The sequence below is a fragment of the Sabethes cyaneus genome, chromosome 3 (assembly GCF_943734655.1).
Source record: "Sabethes cyaneus chromosome 3, idSabCyanKW18_F2, whole genome shotgun sequence".
NCBI classification, from domain to species: domain Eukaryota; kingdom Metazoa; phylum Arthropoda; class Insecta; order Diptera; family Culicidae; genus Sabethes; species Sabethes cyaneus.
Window position 1 is genome coordinate 185,888,933 of NC_071355.1, and position 24,016 is coordinate 185,912,948.

Below are 24,016 nucleotides of genomic sequence, written 5' to 3' on the forward strand. Positions count from 1 at the left end.
ACACTCGTTAACTAGCAACCAGCAAAGTCGCCCAAAGTAATTGAGGCCTAAGACTTACTCGATCTTTTGTAGAGTTCTTGTAAATTGCGATAAGATTTACACGGGAAAAGCAAAGCAAAACTGTTTTATTCGTGCGGCCTAATATCAATGTATACCGAAAAGCTGGTTCCTACCGAAAATCTGTCAAATAATGTACCCAACCATAAAATGTACATTTCGTCCGGATCATAGCAGGCAAGTAACTTGGTAACGCGACATAATGCTATTATCAGACCAGCAATTACGCAAGCTTCCTTTCAATTTTGGCTAACAAACTCATCACACTGACAGTGGTTCGACGAAAAAGGGACCGATGTCTTTATATGTATGACAAAATCCCACAGAAGTCAGAAGAGGCTGCCCCCAGCTGCCAACAAATCGTGAGTGCCTGCGTCTTCGTCAACACAATAAGGGCAAACCGACAAACAGGCAATAAATAAAATATCAGATCACGTTGACGATATCGTCCGTAGAAGGAACATTTTCAGTCTGATCTGTGCTCTACTCACCATCCGGAGGGGTTGCACTGCTAAACGACAACACGTGCTCATGTCGTACTTGGTGATATTGTTCACCACCCCTAACCTCTTCCACCCATTTCGGTTCGGTTTATTCGAGAAGGCAGGATACGTTCGACACATCCTGTGCAATACGACTTAAGGCGCGTAAACAACAGATGTTGACTAAACATTGTCTCCGGCCGGAATTGTTTTGTCGACCTGGGGAAAACAGGTATTAAGAGTGCTCTCGAAAATACGGCTGAACTGAAATGGTTTAGAAACCTCAAAGCCTCAATGAAACGACAAATCGTCCCTTTTCTATAGGCAACGCATTTTGTTCCATTTTGCTCCGCAATGAAATCAGAATCCTCTTTTGGGAGTTATACCTTATGAGCAGCATCAAGCGAGGATGTTATTTGATCGTAATCATATTTATTTATTGAGAGACAAACTGACGACAGCTACTCAGGCTTGGCAGAAGTCAATCAATGAATGATTTATTTGACATCTGTAACCGAGTAGTTAATAAAGTATTTATGGCTTCTCCAACCAGACCAGGCGACGTTCTACTGTTTCCCCCGATGGAAAGTGGAATATATTTGTGCAAACTAGGAGTTCTGTTCTTCTAGCAGAATAGTCTATCCATTTGTTTCAATACTTTGTTGAACGAATACACAATAAGTTCAGCTTCAGAGCATGGCATCAAGACAATTGTGGATTTTACATTTGTGCACACAAAGTAAACGGTAATGTTTGTTCTTTAATTATTTTCAATATCCTCCTTTGGCGTCCTACAAGATTCTGAATACTGATTGAACAATATTCCAGCTTGCACACGAACGAATCATGGCTGCTAATTACTTTCCGGTTGACCGTAATGTGAACAAACAGGCTGAGACAGCTAACGAACTTATTAACCTGCTGGAAATCTACGTCGTGTGTGGTCGAAACTGCGAGATGTACATACCAACACACAGATAATGAGCAATTATAAGATTATTTATTTACTATATTTCATAAAATAATGGTAATAAACTCCAAAAGTAAATAGTAATCACCGCTCGGTGTATTCTGCACATACTGCATTGTAGCAGTATAAGCGTTTTAGTCTTTGAACGTCCTGAATGAGACTCAAATGAACAAACTCAAGCCGACATCATCGACGGTTAAAGCGTTTCGTATAGGCGCAGGCTCACGCAGACGCTTCACGACCCAAGCGGACGACGTACATTCCTGTATGGTGAAATGTACGTTTAATTAATTTTAATCGAGAAAAATACATAAAATTTACGATGCAAGCCATTGGTAATTAGTAACAGTGAACCGGTGCATAAATAGCCAATGCAGCAATCTATGAGAGCTTAAAGTAAGTCATTATTGTGAGAACAAAATATCAATGTTGATATATCAAAGACCGTTCCCGTTGCCGACTTACAGCCGATTGGTACAATAAACAATAACTAATTCGAATCATTTAATTTATACTCTAAGACCAATTGTAAATTATTTCACTTTTTGTCTGTGCCTGGCGCCGCTTGGATCGAATATAGGAGGTGTATGGGAAAACTTGTCTGTCGCAACAAATCAACATCTAAACTGGCGCTTCTTGGGGTCTAAGAAATTTCCAAATCTCCAATAATATACAACTTTAGTGTAGATTTATGGATTCGTCCATTATTTTTTCTACTAATTTCGCGTATTTAAAAATTTTATTATTTAAAAAAAATTCTGTTTTTAATACTGCATAGCAAAATTTAAATCTATCTCTCAAAACCAATGTCTCCTATAATCCCGCGTGGTTCTCATTGAATCAACCGGTACGGAGCAAAACAAAAATATTGCAGCTTAATTATGTCGAACTTACACGCTTCAGAGTACCACCTCACCCCTACTGGTCTCACCCAAAACCTCCTGGCGCGGCCGACCGACCGGCCGGGGTAACCTGACTGCACTCATAAACGTCTGAGATGAAGGTTTCCGACTCATTGCGCAATTATTCTCCAACCGCACGGCAAGTTGTCATTTAAAGTCTCCGCCATACTCCACCATTGCATAGGATAGGATAGGTACACACAGGCAATCGTCATTCGGAAAATATACCCACCACATGACCGCTTGCTGGTTCTTTCTGTCTCTGCACGAATCGATTCTCATTGGTTGAAAGCCGTACGCAAGTCCCATAAAATTTATAACAGTGCTTCTAGCAAAACCAATCTCTAGCAAATAATTCAATCCAATTAACGACTCGATGCTGTCCGTGCGGACAGTTCACTACCGGTTCGGTATAGTTGTGCATTATTTCATATGGTCATTTCACAAGCGGCAAAATCGAATCGAAACGTTGGATTGGACGGAGATGTAAATCTATTGCGAGCCGGGGAAAGTTCCTCCTACTTTTCTAGCGGTTGCCTACTGCTGCTACTGCTGCTACTGCTACTGCCGCTATTCGTACTACAGTCATCTTACTACAGTGAATCAGTAGCAAAAAACATCTAAGATAAAAAATGATTCAAGTGAAATACAATTTAAATATTTTTCGTTTTAAGAAGAAATTCTGTGAATGTCACATATCTGTAACACTCGTGAACTTTGCTGCTCCACATGAATTACTGCAATACTCCAGTTTTAAACGGAGGCGGAGCCAAGTTGACCACTATTTGATCGAGTAGTTTCACTCAGACGATGGATGTGTTTTCGACCTAATTTCGACCAAATGATGCTTTAATTAAATGGAAAATTATAGAATATGGAAGGGTATTTTCGGCCTGTTTCTACATTCAGCCTATTTTAATGTGTTATAACTATTTTCTCAAGACTGCTGGTAATCTCCTGTTTTTTTCTTGAAAAAACGTCAAAACCACCTGTTCTTTCGCTAAACCTAGTTCTAGGCCGTGAAAATAGATGCAATCGCTTAATGGGCCGAAAATACCCCTACGTACAGCGTCAAATACTAGTTTGGTTTTCATTCACAAAGTTATTCCCAGTAGAGAGAGTGTGTGAAATTAAGCACCTTCAGTGATTGTAGGAATATATTGAAAAGAGAAAAAATAGTAAAACGAAATCAATAGTATAAGATAAGACCGACCGTTCAAATGGGAGAAATGAATTTCTGGGTGTCCACTAAATGAAAATGAGATTCCCATATTTTCTTTCCCATATTGACTTTCACGGAAGTTTGTACATTGCAATCGATTTTATGAAAAAAAAAATTGCTGCCTAATTGCAGATTTGACATAACAAAGTATTTCTCTATTAAAATGTTCAATAAAACATTCAGCAAACTACCCTTGAATTTCGCAAATAATCATTTACGTTGAACTAACTGCAGCTCGCGTGCGTCTAACTGAAAGCGAATCGAAAGTAGGGTAAGGAACGGATTAATCAGGTGCACAAAGATAGCCAAGGAGGTAGGGTAAGGAACCATGAAGAAATATTTTGAATGATTTGATTCCATACATACCCTTTGATTCCATACAAAAAACAACGGGTGCACGATTTGATTTAAAAGCAGAAGGTTGCAAAAGTCAAAAGAAATCTGCTCAAACGGCACGGCAATATGTCTAGGGACCAACTGGCTATTCAATGGCTCGAGAATGTTTCCTGGGCGATGGCATGGGGAGGTTCCTCCTAAAGTTTGAATATTCCATTGCTGTTCTTTGAACCTGGTGTTAGAATCTGCACCGTCTCGCCAGGCGAAAGCTACACAGGCTTGGTGTGTGAACAATTTTCGGATTTTATTTCTTCGAAAACTGGCCTGCATCTTCGGCTGATTTGAATCCTCTCGACTTCTATGCATGGGGTTACATGCTAAGCAAACTAGGGAGAATCAAATGACTCGCTGTGGATACTTTCAAACAACGGTTGGAGAAGATTTGTAATGAAATGCCTCAGGACATCGTGCATGCCAGCTGTATGAACATTCCAGCGTTACGGGACACCATTAGCACCCATTTTTACTGCGTAAATTGCTTCCTGTTTCACCAGTTTTTTAGCAAATATCTTGTAAAATAATTGATTAAAGAGCACCTTATTTTCCACATGAATGCCAGGGATTTGATGAAATAGGAACTGAGTTGCATAGTAGGAATGGTGTCCCGTATCGCTGGAATGTGTCTGTAACGTTTGCGATCGACAACTGCAACTGATAACTAAAGCAAAGGCAGAAAGATTTTAATTTGACTAAATTAAGACAATTTTTTTTTGTTACGTTATAGTCACTTTAACAGCTTGGGTCATTCGTGTCTTCGGCGGGGTTGGGATTTTGAACCCGGGTCCTCAGCGTGAGAGGCGTGAATGCTAACCACTACGCCGGGACTGACCCCGTTTAAGACAAATGTTGTGGATATACTTTACACGAAAATTAAAATTTATTCAAGCGTCCGTTTTCTGTGAACATTTACTTTACTGACAGTTATTACTACTCAACTATGTTAAGATTACAAATAAGAATAACGTACCACCAATATGTATCCAACAAAATCGTATTCGATGCGCAAAACGAGCTTATACGCTATCTTGGAAGCGATATACGTACTGAGGAATAGTTTCGATTCACTTATATAGGTATTTCTATACGATAAAGTTGAATTAAGCGCGACTAGCTTCATACTGCTATACAGCTTTATGCTGGAAATCGTATGTTTGTCAGCTACTATCATTATAAATGATGGAATATCAACCTGTGCGCGCTTTATTAGAGCTTATTCTGAATTTATTAAGAAATATTTACGACAAATTTCGTGGAAAATAAATAAAAAGAAAATTTATCCAATTTAATTCTACTATGTATATTTTATTCTTGACAGATACGTATTTCGTCTACGACTTGCAGGCTTCCTCAGTATCTGTTTTCGAACTAAAGTTAATTTCCAGGTTTCGTATTCTACTAAGACGCTCCAAAAACTTCAGACAATTTTCGTACATTGATATACGAGTTGGTGCTAGCTAGGGCGTACATTTATAGATTAATTAGCCACTGTGATGCTTTGTGGGGTTTGGCCGGATACTCGCTATTCGCATAACAGTCCCATTTTCTTTGGAGTTTCCTATATAAATGGAACTGTTATAGCTGTCTTATTTTCCAAAATTTTAGTCCTCTGTTCTTTCGGGTCTACCTAAAATCCGTGTATTGGATGAGAGAGTGTTCGTAAGGTGCTCACCCCACCTGCACAGGGTGCGGTAGGAAAAAATACGAACTTGTTTAAACTTTAATATTTGGTTAATTTGTATAACTAATGACTTATTGCGGATAATACTGTGTTTGCTTACGTTTACTTCCAAGTGCTGCTTCAAAACATCGGAATTGTTTTTATTAAATACTAGCTGACCCGACAAACTTTGTATTGCCACAAATTAAACTGTGTTATACATAAATCGTGAATCTCGGATGACCTTTCTCACAATCTTGAATTTTGCAAGTTTCTGGGGAGTTCATGGGTGTTTTAATATACAAATTTTCCTCACAGTAAAGTAGAAAACAACTCCCCCCATTGCTTAGCCTGATAAAATAAAGCGGATAGCATTTAAATATTCGCCATCATTACAAACCATTTCGCCGAATACCATTTTGCGGAACACCAATTCTCGGGTGACCATAACGCGGAATATAGAATTTCGCAGAATACCATTTCGCGAAAAACCTTACACGTGATGTACCATTTCACGGAAAATCTTTTCGAAGAAAGTACCATTTTGCAGGGGTGACCCAACTGAAGGAAAGTAATAGAGGTCAGTAGATCTAGGAAAATAAATAAACCTAGATAGAGGTGATCTCTATGGGGGGCTGTCTCTCCGCAGTGGCCGACGAGTCCGACGGCAGGTCGCCGGCAACACTCGCGGCCTGTGGCCGTCTCGCGCTGAATTATCTAATGTTACTATTAAAAGTTTTTGGTGGTCTTGTTATTGATTAATGTTTTATGAAAAAGTCTAAAATTTCTCGAGTTCGATTAGTTTTTGAGTTACGCAAAAATTTCTGTTTTATTTGTATGATAGTCCGTATTCCCCTACCACTGGGGTGAGGGGTCTCAAACCATCATTAAAAAAATCCATTTGCTTGATTACTTTTCGAGTTATGAGGAAATTTATATTTCATTTGTATGGGAGCACCCCCTCTTAAAAGGTAAAAAGTCCTAATTCATCATAGAAAAATTTCATGCCTCCAAAAACACCCACATGCCAAATATGGTTCCATTTGATTAATTAATTCTCGAGTTATGACGAAATTTGTATTTCATTTGTATAGGAGCCCCCCCTCCTAAAGTAGGGAAAGGTTTCAATTCTCCATAGAAAAATTCTTGTCTCCAAAAACACCCACATGTCAAATTTGGTTCCATTTGCTTGATTAGTTCTCGAGTTATGAGGAAATTTGTATTTCACGTGTATGGAAGCCCCCCCCCTCTTAAAAGGGAGAAGGGTCATTATTCTCCTCCTAAAGAGGGGACGGGTCTAAATTCACCATAGAAATAAAAGTTGCCTACAAAAACAGCCACATGCTAAATTTGGTTCGATTTGCTTGATTAGTTCTCGAGTTATAAGGAAATTTGCATTTCATTTGTATGGGAGCCCCCCTCCTAAAAAGGTAAGGTTGAGACCCCTTCATCATAGAAAAAATTCATGCCTCCAAAAACACCCACATACCAAATATGGTTTCATTTGATTAATTAGTTTTCGAGTTATGAGGAAATTTGTATTTCATTTCTATAGGAGCCCCCCTTCCTAAAGTGGGGAGGGGTCTCAATTCACCATAGAAAAATTCTTGTATCCAAAAACACCCACTTGTAAAATTTTGTTCCATTTGCTTGATTAATTCTCGAGTTATGCAGAAATTTGTATTTCATTTGTATGGGAGCCCCCCCTCTTAGTGGGAGGAGGGGTCTCTAACCATCATAAAAACCTTCCCTGGCTACAAAAACCCCTATATGCAAATTTTCACGCCGATCGGTTCAGTAGTTTTGGATTCTATAAGGAACATTCGGGCAGACGGACAGAAATTCATTTTTATAGGTATAGATTTGTATGGGAGCCCCCTCCCCCTCTTGGTGGGGGGAGGGATATCTAACCATCATAAGAATCTTCCCTGGCACCAAAAACTCCTACATGCAAATTTTCACTCCGATCGTTTCAACAGTTTTCGATTCTATAGGGAACATAAAGCAGACAGAAACCCGTTTTTTAGGCATAGATTTGTATGGGAGCCCCACCTCTTAGTGGGGGGAGGGGACTTTTGCCATCGAGAGAACCTTCCGTAGCCCCAAAAATCCCGACTTGCAAATTTTCACGCCGATCGGTTCAGTAGTTTTCGATTCTAAAAGGAACATAGGTACAGACAGACAGACAGAAATCCTTTTTTATAAATATAGATTTGTGAAAATGTACGCCAAAGAAGTAATTATGAGTTTGCTGTTCACCCACAAGACACCGGAGACAAGGAAATTGCCAATGTGGTAGGACGTCATTTGGTCACAGTGTATCGCATCAAAAAATCTAAGTAGCGGAAGCCTAGGAGTGGAAGTTCCCGGTTTACACGTACACCAAATCTGATCAAATGGGTTCGCATGAAGATTACTAGCAACCTATGGTACGTTCCATAAGGAAACTTGCCAAGGAAGTCAAAAATACTTGGAAATCCATGCGAAAAATCCGCAAAGAAGGCCTGCATACATCTTCCAGAGCTAGAGTGAAACGGGCTTAAAATTATCAGTTGATGCTCGTAAAATTGAATATCAACTCGCTCTCAGTGTGGCAGTTATTTATCAACACGAAAATCAATTTCAATAACCAGTCACGACATTTTTGGAATAGATAATCATTATTCTATCTCTAAAACTGAATATCAAATATCAGTATCAACGAATTCGAGAAGACAATTTATAATCAGTACCAATAATGTCAGTTTATCACGAGGTGTTGATATTGTCACTAAGCGTTCTTTTCACCATAAACGTTTGATTTCAACGCAAACCGCGAAAACAGTTATCTCAATTTTAAAGTGAATTGTCATCACAACGCCCACTGCAATATTGTGCTAGGCGCTGATATTCATACTCACTGCCACGGAACTGAAAATGATATTCAGCTCTGACTTCTTTGTAATGCATTATGAATTTTTCGAAACGAAAATACAGCAACATCGAAACTCAGCGGTTTGGTTTATCAATGAATTTTTATTTCAATGATATTCATAATCCTTCTGGAAAAAAGAGTTTTAATATTGTATTGACTCAAAATCAATCCGTTTGAGTTTCGATAAAGTGATTTTTTCAGAACTTTTTGCATTTCCACCATTTTTTCCGTTTCAAACGGCACTTGATTACGGGGCAAGCATGTTGCACGTTGCATGAAAAACGTACCGGCAATGCCGAAAACCGGCCGCTTAGCAGCCATAAGTGTTCTAGGATCCGGCGTCGTCTTGTGGATGTCAATGGTAAATATAAAGGACAAATCAAATAAATGTGTTTGAAATGGGGCTCCGTAAGCGCAAGGTTGCCGAGTCTGCTTGAATAAGCGAGTGGTCGTGGGTTCGAATCTTAGTAAAATCAGGTCACTCTTTGTCTTTGACATGAGTTTATTCGCAGTCCCCTCATTACCCTTCCTTCAAGCTGACTGGTTATGGTCAAACTGTGGCCCGCGGGCCACATACAACTCTTGAATATGATACTTTTGGCCCGCGGACTGATTTGATGGATGGTGGACAGGAACTATATGTTAAATTTATAAATGTCAGAAGTCATTCCGGCCCGCGAATCTAATGAGAAGATTTGATTTGTCCCGCATCATGCTTATACCGCGGCCACCACTGGGTTGGAGGAACGCAGTGAGTCCTCGTTCCTCTGACTGACAGGGTAAACCCCCATCACACACAAGCACGCATAAAATTATTATGCATATCGCTCACTAAATAGCAATTATAACAAAAAGAAATACAGTGCGGGGTATACAGCAAGCACTCGGGCGATATCACAATAGATCAAAGGTACGCGAGTCGCAGTTATGAGTCCATACATGAAAAAAATAGTTTGAAAGAACCTAATAAAGATAACTGAATTAGAAAATATTGATATTATTGTCTAAATTAGTTGAAATAAATACCATAAATCTTTGCAGTTTTTCTACCGCACCCTGTATATATTCATTTATTGAATTTATCTGAACAAAGGAGCTCCTCGACATCTCTATTTTGGTCTACCTAGTTAGACAGTACCTTTATTTAGATGAAGCCCTCAATACTGAACTGCAAACAACAATGGGCGTCCCGTAGATTTTCTATGATGTGATTTCCCGTCCAGTGTTTTTGACATTTTCAGTCATAGAAAAATGGCGGTGTACCAGGGGGTAGGAACCAAGCCTTAACAAATGGAACAAACCAGCGTCTAACCTGTAAAATCTCTTCAGTTTTGTCACAGATCTATGCACTGAGTCATTGAACGCGAATAACTCTTTAATCACTCTCGAAGGTCTTGATGCACGCGTTGATAGTTTCCCGACAACCTTAGACTGCAACCTTAGACGACCTGCAATGGTAAGTGCTTTGTAGTAGTAGTAACGAAAGCATATTGCGAAGCACGGAAGTTCCCTTCCGCTATAAAAATTGTCCACTGCAATTTACGATGGCTCTCGAACGTATCGGTACCGAGTGATTAGGCAACAATCAGGGTACGGGCTGATTAACAAGAATTTAAAAAACTCGCGTAGTGCAAGTCGTACGAAGCTTTTCTAATTACGTTCAATTTGCAAATTCTAGCTAGGACAGGTATTATGGAAACCTAACCAAACTACCTGTTTATCTCAGTGTTCTCAATAGGAATGTTTTACGAAAAATAGAGAAATATTGGTGTTAGCAAACCATTGTCATATTTTTACCTTTGTTATAGTATATAACAAAGGTTTAGAAATTGGTCGAAAAACACGAAACTGATCCGAGGCCCGGAGGGCCGAATCACATATACCAATCGATAGAGCTCGACGAACTGAGCAATGTCTGTGTGTGTGTATGTGTGTGTGTATGTGTGTGTGTGTGTGTATGTGTGTGTGTGCAGCTCATTTTCTATCGCCTGTTTCTCGGATATGGCTGAACCGATTTATGCGTTATTAGTCTCATTTGAAAGGTATCATTGCCTAGAATATCACTATTGAATTGCTTCGTGGTCCGATGTTTCGTTTAAAAGTTATAAGCAAAAATGTGAAAACTACGTGACACGGTTTTCTCCGGAACCACACAACCGATTTCAATGATCTTAGTACCAAATGAAAGCTCTTGCTAAATTATAAAAATTTTCAGGAAGTTTTATTGAAAACAAATAAGTAGTTTAAAAGTTATGCTTAAAAACGTGTTTTGATAAGGTAATAATTATCGCCTGTTTCTCAGAGATGGCCAAGCCGATTTATGCGCCATTAGTCTCATTTGAAAGGTAATATAGCCGGATAGATCACTATTGAATGGTTTTTTGATTGGACTTTTAGTTTGAAAGTTAAGAGTAATTGAAATTACACGTTAAAATTTACAATACTTTATAGCGCTTTTAACCAAGATAATTTATCTAGTTTCAATTGTTTTAGTATTAAACGAGAGGTCTTAACACTGCAAATGTATTTACCAAATTTCATAAGGATTGGTTCTACTGGTCAAAAGATATTTAAAAATGATTGATGAAATTTATTCAAGAAAACCTTAATGACCAAACCTTTAATTGGACTAAACATTTAAAACAGATTAATATAGTAAAAATGTGTAATTTTTCAACGGATGTTTCTTTGCAGCAGTTAATTAATAAAATATAGCACATTTTCTTACACTTTTAGGGTGACCGTGAATCCACCTAATAGGGTGACACAAATTTTTGTTTTTTTCATGCGTCCAAAAAAATAGCGTCTTCCCAAAAATTCTAGAACACTAAAATAAGCAACTTTGCTGCATATAGTAACTATCTGTCTCTTAATGGTTGCGAAATTTAATGATTTGTTTGAAGAAACCACTTTAAAATCAAGCAAAGCAAAGCCATGGGTGTAAACGTCCTTCAGAACTTGACCCTTCTTTATCGATAGACTTCGCAGCCGGTTATTAGAGTACAGGAAAATTACGGGGCTAGGGCAAAGATCCTATTAACTCTGTAGCGACACCGATCAGTCGAGATTCGAACATACAATGACTGGCTTGTTAGGCTAGCATTGTACCCCGAAGCTAACAGCCACTTTAAAATCAGATCTGCTCAAAAATTCGGTATACGATGTTTTCATTGCTTTCCTATCTATACCTATAAAGAAGGATTTCTGTCTGTCTGTCTGTCTGTCTGTCTGTCTGTCTGTTTTGTGTTCCTTATAGAATCAAAAACTACTGAACCAATCGGCGTGAAAATTTGCATGTAGAGGTTTTTAGGGCCAGGAAAGGTTTTAGTGATGGTTAGAGACCCCTCCCCCCACTAAGAGGGGGGGCTCCCATACAAATGAAACACAAATTTCTGCATAATTCGAGAACTAATTAAGCAAATAGAACCAAATTTGGCATGTGGGTGTTTTCGGTGACAAGAATTTATTCTAGGGTAATTTGAGACCCCTCCCCTCTTTATAAGGGGAATTATAACTCCTCTCCCCTTTAAGAGGGGGGGTTTCCATACCAATTTCCTCATAACTCGAGAACTAATCAAGCAAATGGAACCAAATTTGGCATGTGAAGGTTTTCGAGGGCAAGAAAATTTTCTATGTTGAATTAGGACCCCTCCTCACTTTAAGAGGGGGGGTCCTGTACAAATGAAATACCAATTTCCTCATAACTCGAGAACTAATCAAGCAAATGGAACCAAATTTGGCATGTGTGTGTTTTTGAAGACAAAATTTTTTTCTATGATGAATTGGGACCCCTCCCCACTTTAAGAGGGGGGGGGGGCTCCTATACAAACGAAATACAAATTTCCTTATAACTCGAGAGCTAATCCAGCAAATGGAACCAAATTTGGCATGTAGGTGTTTTTGGAGGCAAGAATGTTTTCTATGATGAATAAGAACCTCTCCCCACTTTAGGAGGGGGGGCTCCTATACAAATGAAATACAAATTTCCTCATAACTCGAGAACTAATCAAGCAAATAGAACCAAATTTGGCATGTGGGTGTTTTCGGTGACAAGAATTTATTCTATGGTAAATTGAGACCCCTCCCTCTTTATAAGAGGAATTGTAACTTTTCTCTCCTTTAAGAGGGGGGGCTGCCATACAAATTTCCTCATAACTCGAGAACTAATCAAGCAAATGGAACCAACTTTGGCATGTGAAGGTTTTCGAGGGCAAGAAAATTTTCTACGGTGAATTAGGACCCCTCCCCACTCTAAGAGGGGGGGCTCCTGTACAAATGAAATACAAATTTCCTCCTAACTCGAGAACTAATCAAGCAAATAGAACAACATTTGGCATGTGGGTGTTTTTTTTGGTGACAAGAATTTATTCTATGGTGAATTGAGACCCCTCCCCTCTTTATAAGAGGAATTATAACTCCTCTCCCCTTTAAGAGGGGGGACTTCCATACAAATTTCCTCATAACTCGAGAACTAATCAAGCAAATGCAACCAAATTTGGCATGTGAAGGTTTTCGAGAGCAAGAAAATTTTCTATGGTGAATTAGGACCCCTCCCCACTTTAAGAGGAGGGGCTCCTGTACAAATGAAATACAAATTTCCTCATAACTCGAGAACTAATCAAGCGAATTGAACCAAATTTGGCATGTGTGTGTTTTTGGAGACAATTTTTTTTTCAATGATGAATTGGGACCCCTCCCCACTTTAGGAGGGGGGGTCCTGTACAAACGAGATACAAATTTCCTCATAACTCGAGAACTAATCCAGCAAATGGAACCAAATTTGGCATGTAGGTGTTTTTGGAGGCAAGAATTTTTTCTGTGATGAATTAGGACCTCTTCCCACATTAGGAGGGGGGGCTCCAATACAAATGAAATACAAATTTCCCCATAACTCGAGAACTAATCAAGCAAATGGAACCAACTTTGGCATGTGAAGGTTTTCGAGGGCAAGAAAATTTTCTACGGTGAATTAGGACCCCTCCCCACTCTAAGAGGAGGGGCTCCTGTACAAATGAAATACAAATTTCCTCCTAACTCGAGAACTAATCAAGCAAATAGAACAACATTTGGCATGTGGGTGTTTTTGGAGGCAACCATTTTTCCCATGATGAATTAGGACTTCTTACCTTTTTAGGAGGGGGGGGGGGGCTCCCATTCAAACGAAATACAAATTTGCTCATAACTTTAGAACTAATCAAGTAAATGGAACCAAATTTGGCATGTGAGAGTTTTAGATGGCAGAATTTTTTTTCTGTGGTGTATTACGACCCCTTTCCCTTTTAAGAGGGTGGGCTTCCATACAAATGAAATACAAATTTCCTTATAATTTGAGTACTAATCAAGCAAATGGAACCAAGTTTAGCATGTAGGAGATTTTTGAGTCTTGAATTTATTTTATGATAGTTAGAGACCTCTCACCCCTGTGGTAGGGGGATATGGACTCTCATACAAATAAAACAGAAATTTTGGCGAAACTCAAAAACTAATCCAACTCGAGAAATTCGAGACTCTTCCATAAAACATTAATCAATAACAAGACCACAAAAACTATCTATAGTAACACTAGATCATTCAGGACGAGCCGGTCGCGAGTGTTGCCGGTGACCCGCCGTCGGAAGCGCCGCCCACTGGGGGACTTGCAAAACTCGAGAAGTGATAAAGATCATCCGAGATTCATGATTTATGTACAACACAGGTTAATTTGTGGCAATACGAAGTTTGTCGGGTCAGCTAGTATTCTATAAAGTAATTTATAGCTTAAAATACACTCTGAAAATTGTTTATCGCTAGGATGCATATGGATGATAACTAGCACAGCGTTAACAAACAGTTGAATTAAATTCCGAAGACGTGTCGATTTCTTAATGATCATTTCCAGCTCAAAACGCTAAGCGTAAAAAGCCAGTTTTTATTCGACTATTTTCGATTGGAATTGGAATTTGAATGTGAAAATAGTTTCTTTCTAAACCTAATATTTGACGAGCAGCACTCCAAAAGGTCTCTTTGCGACTCGTCCCTTACGGTTATTACGGCGGCATAAATGCACTTGAATGCGTCTATTTTGCATGAAACGGTTACTGGTGTTATTGGAAAGCTTATCCTTTAGAATAATTGGGTTGAAATCTATTTATGCCGCCGTAATAAGCATAAGAGAAGAAACGCAAAGAGAATCTCTCACTTGCACATTGGACCTTTTGACATGTTGGTCGAGATTTCCAGGTTTATCTGTAAGTAAAACATAAAAAGGTTTGACAAAACGGGTCTTTTTTAAAAAGGAGGTACTAACACTAATCGTACCACTTATGGAGGTATCAATCGGCACCAAATCTAAGATTTTTGCTTTCTGACCTAAAATGTACAATCTGACAAAATTTGGTTCAAATCCGTGAAAGTCGATTACACGGTTATTGGATACTTTGCATGTGTTGACTCCAATAGATAATTTTGAGATTTCCCATCTGAATAACTTGAGAACGGCTGGGCCTAAGAAACAGTTTATATAAGAATTTAGTTCAAAGTGATGCGTATATAATTTGACTCTGTCAGTTTTATGAAAATTACAAATTCAAATACAAATCAAACATAATATTTTAACTGAAAATGCCTATGTCAAATGACATATAAGATGGTATAACAAAGGTTCCTTTCACCACTAGGTGGATTAAATCGGGTTTTTGTATTGCTTTCGACTACCATTCTAACGTAAGCCGGAGAGGTGATTTTGACACCTTCCGGAAGTTGTGTTCGAATCCGGTTATAATTAGCTCCCAGTATAGCTTAGTTCGATCAGCGGATCCCCCAGTTTTTGTGAAGAGAAACGGTACACATACTTAATGAAGTCTTGCTTCAATGACCCTCCCTTCCCTGATTTTCCGCTCGTTCCCCTTCACGTCTTGTCCCACTCTGTTTGGATACTATCAACACCCTTGTTTCATTAGTTTCTACAACCGTCCCCTTCGTCAATACTAAAAAACCATCGTTATAAAAAAATGGGATTTGATTTTCAAATGTTCAGATGAGCGTATTTTTTCTTACAGTAACGAATCAATTCCGGACGCTTTGCCTGATACTAGCACTCTTTTCAAGGTTGATGACGTCTTGATCTTTATACTATTCATCTGGAATATTCAGGCATAAAAAGAAAAAAATGCAATAAATCATCACACTAGGCACGTACATGTTTTTGATAAATTAAATTACATGAAATAATCGCAGTCGTAAGCATAATTACCATCATTTAATCTTCATCTTGAATCGCTTAATTTTCCATCATCCTTCACCAAGGAGCAGTAAAAAAAACATCCACTCATGTTTTATGCATTGTCGGGTAATCAGCTACATGGCTACTCTACTCTTCATCATTATATCGCGCGTGTATATTTTTTGCTTCTAAGCCTGATGAAAATAATGAAACCTTTTGTCCGCCCAAATAAGCCTATTTATTTCATCGCCTTCGCAGTCATACAACTTTCATTTATAATCACAATCATTCCTGGAATTATCCTCTTCTCATTCTCCGTCTAAATATCTGCGCAGCTTTGGTGCTCCCGGCTGATTTTTACTGAAATCTGATATTTTCTTTCCGGTGAAAGATACTGGTGCTCTGTTTGTTTCTTCTTTCTCCTTAAGTGCCTACTGGAAAGTGTAAATACGCCAATTTTTCGAACCGAAACGTAATTTAATGCTATTTACGTTTTAAATCTTCGCGTTCAACTTAGTTTTGCCATTTCTTGAGAATTGCATCATTTATATAAATTTTAAACAAACCGTCCGTTCAGTTTGTCAGGATGTGCATGTATCATCATGGAAATGCAAATATATCTTCGGCGAGTAAATCTTTTTTGATGTTTGTTTATTCTAGAGTTAATCATTTTTATTGACCGATTCCTGTCCGTTATAACTTTTGCGATGTTTAACATTAACGTCCATAATCATTCGTTTACAATTATATTTGCGAATAAAATTCCAAATCTTATTTCACTACTGATAGTGAAGTAAAACCAAAAAATCCTTGGTGCTACTTTTCGACAGACTTCGCACCTCGATATTAGAGTGCAGGGCAATTACGGAGCTCGTACTACAATCCTATTGTCTCTTATAGCCTCTCTCAGGACCAATATCGTACCTGGAGGCCAACTGAGAGGCTTTGCTACTGATTTTGATTTTATATTATAAATTTGAACATAGGACTAACAAATTTTATTAGCGCGAACGGATTAAAAAAAAAACATTTATTGATGTGTTCAAAATCTTCCTAGCTCTCTGATGCGCTTGTTTGTATGTTACTTAAACCCATAATGGAAAATCTCAAACACTAGAAAAACATAAAAGTCGAGCTTGGTGCACTAATGACACCCTTATTTTCACTCTTCTTTACAGATCCAACAGGGAGATGGCACCTAATTAATACTCGATGAGAGCTGTACGAGTGGAAAATGGTGAAGCATAAGAGCCCCTTTTGCTTCCGACTATCGAACATTCTGACGGCTTCGTTCCGGTTCCGCAGTCGGCCAGCGGCGAACCGTGTCCGTCGCAGTCACGCAGTGCAGTGGAAAACCGTTCAGCTGTTGTTGATTCTGCTGGTGTACTTCAACGGATTCACCAGCGGCAGTTGGTGGCGTGTTGCTGACCTTTCGTTGGATGTCAAACATTTTCATCGGGACAACCGGAGTTTCGAGATCTGTAGTGAAAACGGTTACTTCACCCAGCATCAGCGGGAAATCTGCTACAATAATCCGGAACTGCTGAAGGTAAAGATTAAATCGGTTTAACCTAAAGCAAAGCAAAGCCTGGGTGCCTTATTCCGTTATCGAAACTTGACCTTCTGTTTTTATACGACAGACTTCTGTTAGAGTACAGGACAATTGCAGGGCCAGGTGCTACGATCCTATTGACTATTACAGCCTCTCCCAGCCGAGATTCGAACATACGACGACTGTCTTATTAGGCCAGCGTCATACCTCGAAGCCAACTGGGAGGAACAATTAAATGATTGTACTTTAATAAAATAACCAATATAATGTTTCTAAGAGTTGAGAAAGCGTAAACAGATGAAAAGTAACAAGAAACCAGAATTGTAGCCTGTAGAATGTAAAACTGAAGAGAATTATAGTGGTGCTATTTTAATTTCGCTCACTGTACGTATTTCGTCAAAATCGGGTTGGAAAATTTGAGATATTATCTTTTTACGTGAAACTATATTTTACGGAAAGATAGGCTGTCATTCAAAAAAAAAAAAATGTAGTAGAAATACTAGTGCCACTACATAGCCTTTGCTCCCACAGGCACAAAGCCTTCTTTTATTTTCAGTCACGTATGTACACTGGATTTCACTTCCAGTGAGCAAAAAACTGTTTTAAGGAAGTACATAATTAACTCATATAACAAAACAAATAACAATTGCATAATTAATAATTAATTGTATACAAACAAATTGTCAAAGCCAACTAGCGCGTTCTTAGCGCCTTGTTGTGTGCGTCTCGGTTGATTTGCGACAGCTAATCGACTTGGGCTTGGGCTACTGGACTATAGGGCGGAGTCGTCAACACATCTCTGTGGGCAAAAAAATATTTCAGAGCCAGAGATTGCAGGATACAGTATCCTACTATGTATCTACATAGTAGAATTAAATTGGATAAGTTTTCTTCTTTTTTAATTTTAGGTTTCGTATTCTACTAAGACGCTCCAAAAACTTCAGGATACAGTACGGCTGTGGCGATTCATTATGAAAAGTGAGGAAATGTCTGATGCGAAGAGTTATTAATTGGGAGAACTGGAAAATATCGATATAGACCAAAAATATATCGGGGCGAAGGCAAGTGGAGTTCGCATCCACGTTCTTTCGATTGGTACCGAACTATTTTGCTTACTACCATTGGTATCCGACTGTTTTGCCTGTTTATGTCTAATTTTTTTTATTCATCCAATTCTATCACTCCCCGTAAACGCGTCACACGATTGTCTATGAGACGATAGTTTTGTATGACTGATCTTTGTTCCTACCACTGAGCATATAGACTGTTATCTACTCGGTCAGCGCGATAGAAGCAAAGCAGTACGTTGCCGACGTTAGCACGGCAAGTCTCGAATTAAATCCACCATCTGGTGTGTTCTTTCTTTCTTATTTACTCGTATATGACTACACGTAAACAGGAAAGTGGCGATTCATCATGACGGTCACGACTAGGTCAGAAGTCAACAGAAGCTCTCATAGTGCATTGTTGCGTGTGTCCCGATTCAATTCCGAGCAGCTGATGAGACCCGCGGGTTGGGTTGCTAGGAACCTGGACATTTTTCATAGTTTGCCGCACATTGAGGTGATGTTTCGTTACAACGTGTTCACATGATTACGCCATGTCAGCTTTGAATCTATTACCATACTGAAATGTTTAAAACTTTCAACTTTTTCTATCGTTGTCGATTGCACTACTAGACCACTATTTGGTGTCATGGTACGGCGTGGCGTGTGTACTATCATATATTTCATCTTAGACAAGTTCAGTGACACCAAAGTTTCAGTAAAGAAATCTTGGAGCTTTACCAAATCTTCCTCCATTCGACGAATTATGCTACCGGGCTTGGACCCTCGTGCGATAACGAAGTATCATCACCAAATAATCGGGGATTTCCATGTAGATGAATGATCCATGGTTTACCTATCATTTACGTAGGGAAGGAATAACAGCGGCTCAAGATTACTACCTTGTGAAACACCAACCGTCAATGGACGCAGAGAGCTATTTATACCGGTTACGTTGACTAGTTGACTTCTCCCAGAAAGGTAGTTGCGAATCAGATCATTTGGAATATAATACTCTAGCTTCTGCATCAAGGAAGAATTCAACGGTACGTACGTTCAGAGATCAACATGCTATCTACCAGAGCTGCGGCAACACACACGAGCTTGGTACAGCTTTCATAGTGATGGGCGAGATGCGAAAACGGGAAATTGGGTGGTGGCCAATCAATCCTTGAATGTGCAGGTTGAGAATCAAGGGCCGATTCTTTAATATAAACATCATCAACGTGCATAGCTCTCAATTCAGAAGTACCGATTACAACAAAAATTAATTCTACACGCTGTTGGAGAGTGAATACGACCGCTGCCCAAAACATGATATCAAGATCGTCATCGGGGATTTCAATGCTCAGTTCGGCCGGGAGGAGGAATACAAATCGGTGATTGGAGGTTTCAGCGCACACCAGCGGACCAATGAAATGTGCCTAAGACTTATCAACTTTGCCGCCTCCAAGAACATGGCCGTACGTACGACATTCTTCCACCACAGAATCCTACACAAGTACACCTGAAGGTCACCAAATCAAACAAAATCACAGATCGACCATGTTTTGAGCGACATTCGGCACTTCTCAGACATTATCGGCATCAGATCCTATCGAAGCGCTAACGTAGACTCGGACCACTATCTAGTGATTGTATAAGATGCGCCCAAAACTCTCCGTTGTGAACAACATTCGCTACCGACGCCAGCCTCGGTTAGATCTCACGCGGCTAAAGCAGTCAGATGTCGCCGTAAACTACGCGCATTCACTCGAAGCTGCGCTGCCGGAAGAGAACGAACTGGACGGAACCCTTCTCGAAGACTGTTGGAAAACCATCGCAACAGCCATCAGCAGTGTAGCTGAGAGCTCCATCGGGCAAATAGCCCGGAATCGGCGGAACGATTGGTTTGACTATGAATGTAGGAGGGTGATGGATGAGAAGAACGCTACGCGGGCGGCCAAGTTGCGCAGTGCCCCACGTCAGAACGTGGAAAGACACAAACAGAAACAGATGCAGCGAAATCAAGTCTTCCGGGAAAAATCGCTACCTGGAAAAGCAGGAAAATGCAGAGTTGGAGCGGCTGCATCGTTCTCAGGAAACACGAAAGTTCTATCAAAAACTGAATGGATCCCTCGAAAGCTTTGTGCCGCGAGCCAAAATGTGGCGGGATAAGAATAGCAGTACTCTGACGGACGATCGTGAGGTGACCGATAGGTGGAAACAGCACTTCGACGAACCCCTGAATGGCGTCCAGACGGAGAACCATGGCGGCGGGGAAAGCGATTTCGACGGTGGAACAAACGGGGAAGAGATGCCAGCCCCAACGACAGGCGAAGTTCAGGAGGCCATCATGCAGCTGAAGAACAACAGGTCTGCTGGGAAAGATGTCATCGGAGCGGAGCTTATTTAAATAGGACCAAAAAAGGTGACCTTTTGTATGCACCGGCTAATTGTTAGAATTTGGGATACGGAGCAGCAACCGGAGGAGTGGAAAGATGGGGTCATCTGCACGATCTATAAAAAGGGCGACAAATTGGACTGTGAGAACTATCGAGCGGTCACCGTTCTCAATGCCGCCTATAAAGTGCTGTCCCAAATCATTTTCCGCGAACTGTGGGAACTTATCAAGCTGGCTTTGTCGAAGGTCGGTCTACAACGGATCAAATAATTATACTGCGGCAGATCCTGCAAAAGGGCCATGAATACAGAGTTCGTACATACCATTTGTTTATTGACTTCAAAGCCGCATATGAAACCATCGACCAGAAAGAGCTATGGAAAATCATGGACAAGAACAGCTTCTCCAAGAAGCTAATCAAATTGATTAATTCTAAGATGGATGGTACACAGTGCTGTGTTCGGATTTTGGGTGGATTGTCAAGTTCAATCGAATCACACAGAGGGAAGGTGACGGTCTCTCATGCCTGCTGTTCAACATAGCGCTACAAGGTGTTATGAACCGAGCGGATATCAACACTCGGGGCTCGATCTTCAACAAATCTAGTCAATTCGTTTGCTTTGCCGATGACATGGATATTATCGGCAGAACGTCTGTGACGGTGGCTGAACAGTACATCAGACTAAAGCGCGAAGCAGAAGAGATTGGGTTAAAGGTAAATACGTCTAAAACAAAGTACATGCTGGCCAGCAGACTAAATCCCCATACAAATTGCACTTTGTACAAGACGTTTATTAGACCGGTTGTCCTCTACGGGCATGAAAAATGGACAATACTCGAGGAGGATCTGCGAGTGCTTGGAGTTTTCGAACGACGAGTGCTAAGAACGATCTTCGGCGGTGTACATGAGAACGGAGTATGGAGGCGGAGGATGAACCATGAACTCGCACAGCTTTATGGTGAATCCAGTATCCAAAAGGCGGCTAAAGCTGGACGGATACGATGACCAGGGCATGTTGCAAAAATGCCGGACAACTACCCTGCAAAGATGGTGTTCAGCTCAAATCCGGTAGTTACAAGACGACCAGGAGCGCAACGAGCAAGATGGTTAGACCAGGTGGAGCGAGACCTGGTGGAGAGTACTCGGTTTCCAAGGAAATGGAGAGCGGTAGCCCACAACCGAGTAATATGGAGAAACCTTGTTCAACGGGCTCTGTCTTAGGTCGGCAAGCCATTGAAGTAAGTAGATAAGTAGGAATCAGGAGAGTATTCCTACCAGCTGAATTTATATTGAAGATTGTACAGGGAATCGTTTGGGAAATTCAGCAAACTAGTCGTAAGCAGAGTCTATATTATTTTACTCAAGCTGCCAGCTTTTACAGTACAGGACAATTGCGGGGTTAGTGCTACGATCTTTTTGATTGAACATACGGCGACTGGCGACTGGAAAATCGGGTGAAAATCGTGAGTAAACATTTCTAAAGGGTTCATTGAAACAACCTGTCTAATGTACTACTTACGTGAACCATGCGGTTTCGATTTTTTATTTCACGAATCTAAAGAACTAATTTATCCCAGCAGTTTCTATTGGCATGATATTTGTTATAGTTTCAGTTACGTTTATAACCCAAGGTTTTGCTTTGCATTGCTTCGTATCTTTTGCTTTTAGTAATTAAATTATAAATATTTTACTTTCATTTGCCTACTTTCTTTTTTCAGGTTATCGTAAATGCTGCAAATATTGCTAAATATGAGTGTCAAAACTACTTCCAGAACAGTCGATGGAACTGTTCAGTAAAGCGTGGATCTGAAGTTTTCTATGGCAACTTCGATGACAAAGGTAACGACGCTAACTGCTATTTAATCGAACATTAAAATATCTAGCACCTATTGATTTTAACTGACAGGTAATCGCGAAACGGCCTATCTTAGTGCGATAAATTCGGCGTCGCTAGCCTGGACAATCACCAGGTACTGCACCAAGGGAGAGCTGACTATGTGCACCTGCGATCACATCCAGCGCAAAAAACATAGCAAATGGACCTGGGGCGGCTGCTCGGAGGATGTCAACTACGGCATCAAGCAGGCACGACAGTTTGTCGATCCCCAGGAAGATCGCTCCACCAGTTTTGGATTGATGAATCTGCATAACAGTGAGGCTGCTCGAAGAGTAAGTAAGTTTACACCTTTTATCAGTTGTTTATAATTTTGTTGTTGATATTCACATGGCCCTATGATTCTGGTGCAGTACAAAGATATCTTTTTTTTTGTTGTAGACTTTGCGAGCTAAAATGCAGAAAGTATGTAAATGCCACGGAATGTCCGGCTCGTGTACAACACGAGTGTGCTGGCGACGGTTACCACCTATGAAACTGATGGCAGAAACACTTGGTTCAATGTTCGATGCCGCTGCTCTAGTCAAAGTAAATTAAAGAATCTAACAATTTTGCTTCATGTATCTCTAAATATGAAATTCAAAATATTTTGTAGCCGGTTGAAAACAAAGGCGTCATCAAAAAACTGAAACGAAAGGATTCACAATATAAAAAAGTGAATAAATCCGATTTGGTGTACATTTCCGATTCGCCCGATTATTGCGAGGAAAATGAAAGGTAAGGAATTTACTCCCGTGTTCAATAGTGTAGTGTACATCACAGAACTACTATTCCGATTACAGCTTGGGTATTTTCGGTACGAGAGGACGATTCTGCAATCGGACATCCTACGGCATCGAGGGTTGCCGGTTGCTATGCTGCGGCCGTGGTTACCAGACGCGAATCAGAAATGTCGAGGAAAAGTGCAACTGCAAGTTCGTCTGGTGCTGCTCGGTCAAATGTGACACGTGCAGTGTCCGAAAGGACGAATACATCTGCAACTAAACACGGCCGGCGACAACTGCGTGACTTATCCCACCCACTAAATTATAACCCAATGGAGCTGGAGAGGAGAAACAGTGTAACGAATTGATCGATGTAAATTATTGCCATTGTTTGCCGCGACTATAGAGGAAAGTATTCCGACAAATTCATTGCACAATTTAATCATGTCATTTGTCTCAAACTTTTGTATATTTTTGAAGAAAATATTTAAACGATAATGTAACGTATTCTGGAGTAGGTATTCTCTGTGGACTTAATATGTCAATGTATTGTTTAGAAGAGTACTCGAACGAACAGATCGAATTTGCATCCATGACATACGTGCTAATTGCTTGTTGTAATTCATCATTTTTAA

General features: G+C 40.0%; 1 protein-coding gene across 1 annotated transcript in view; it reads left to right on the plus strand.

Moving 5' to 3' along the window:
• Positions 1-23,815, plus strand: part of LOC128742329 (protein Wnt-1-like) — a 36,283-nt gene extending 12,468 nt beyond the window's left edge. The window contains exons 2-7 of the mRNA XM_053838661.1: positions 16,980-17,350; positions 22,502-22,622; positions 22,690-22,952; positions 23,059-23,205; positions 23,273-23,394; positions 23,460-23,815. Coding sequence (XP_053694636.1) covers positions 17,036-17,350; positions 22,502-22,622; positions 22,690-22,952; positions 23,059-23,205; positions 23,273-23,394; positions 23,460-23,661 — 1,170 coding nt within the window. The 5' untranslated portion in view covers positions 16,980-17,035 and the 3' untranslated portion in view covers positions 23,662-23,815. The remainder of the gene's footprint in view (positions 1-16,979; positions 17,351-22,501; positions 22,623-22,689; positions 22,953-23,058; positions 23,206-23,272; positions 23,395-23,459) is intronic.
• Positions 23,816-24,016: the final 201 nt, after the last annotated feature.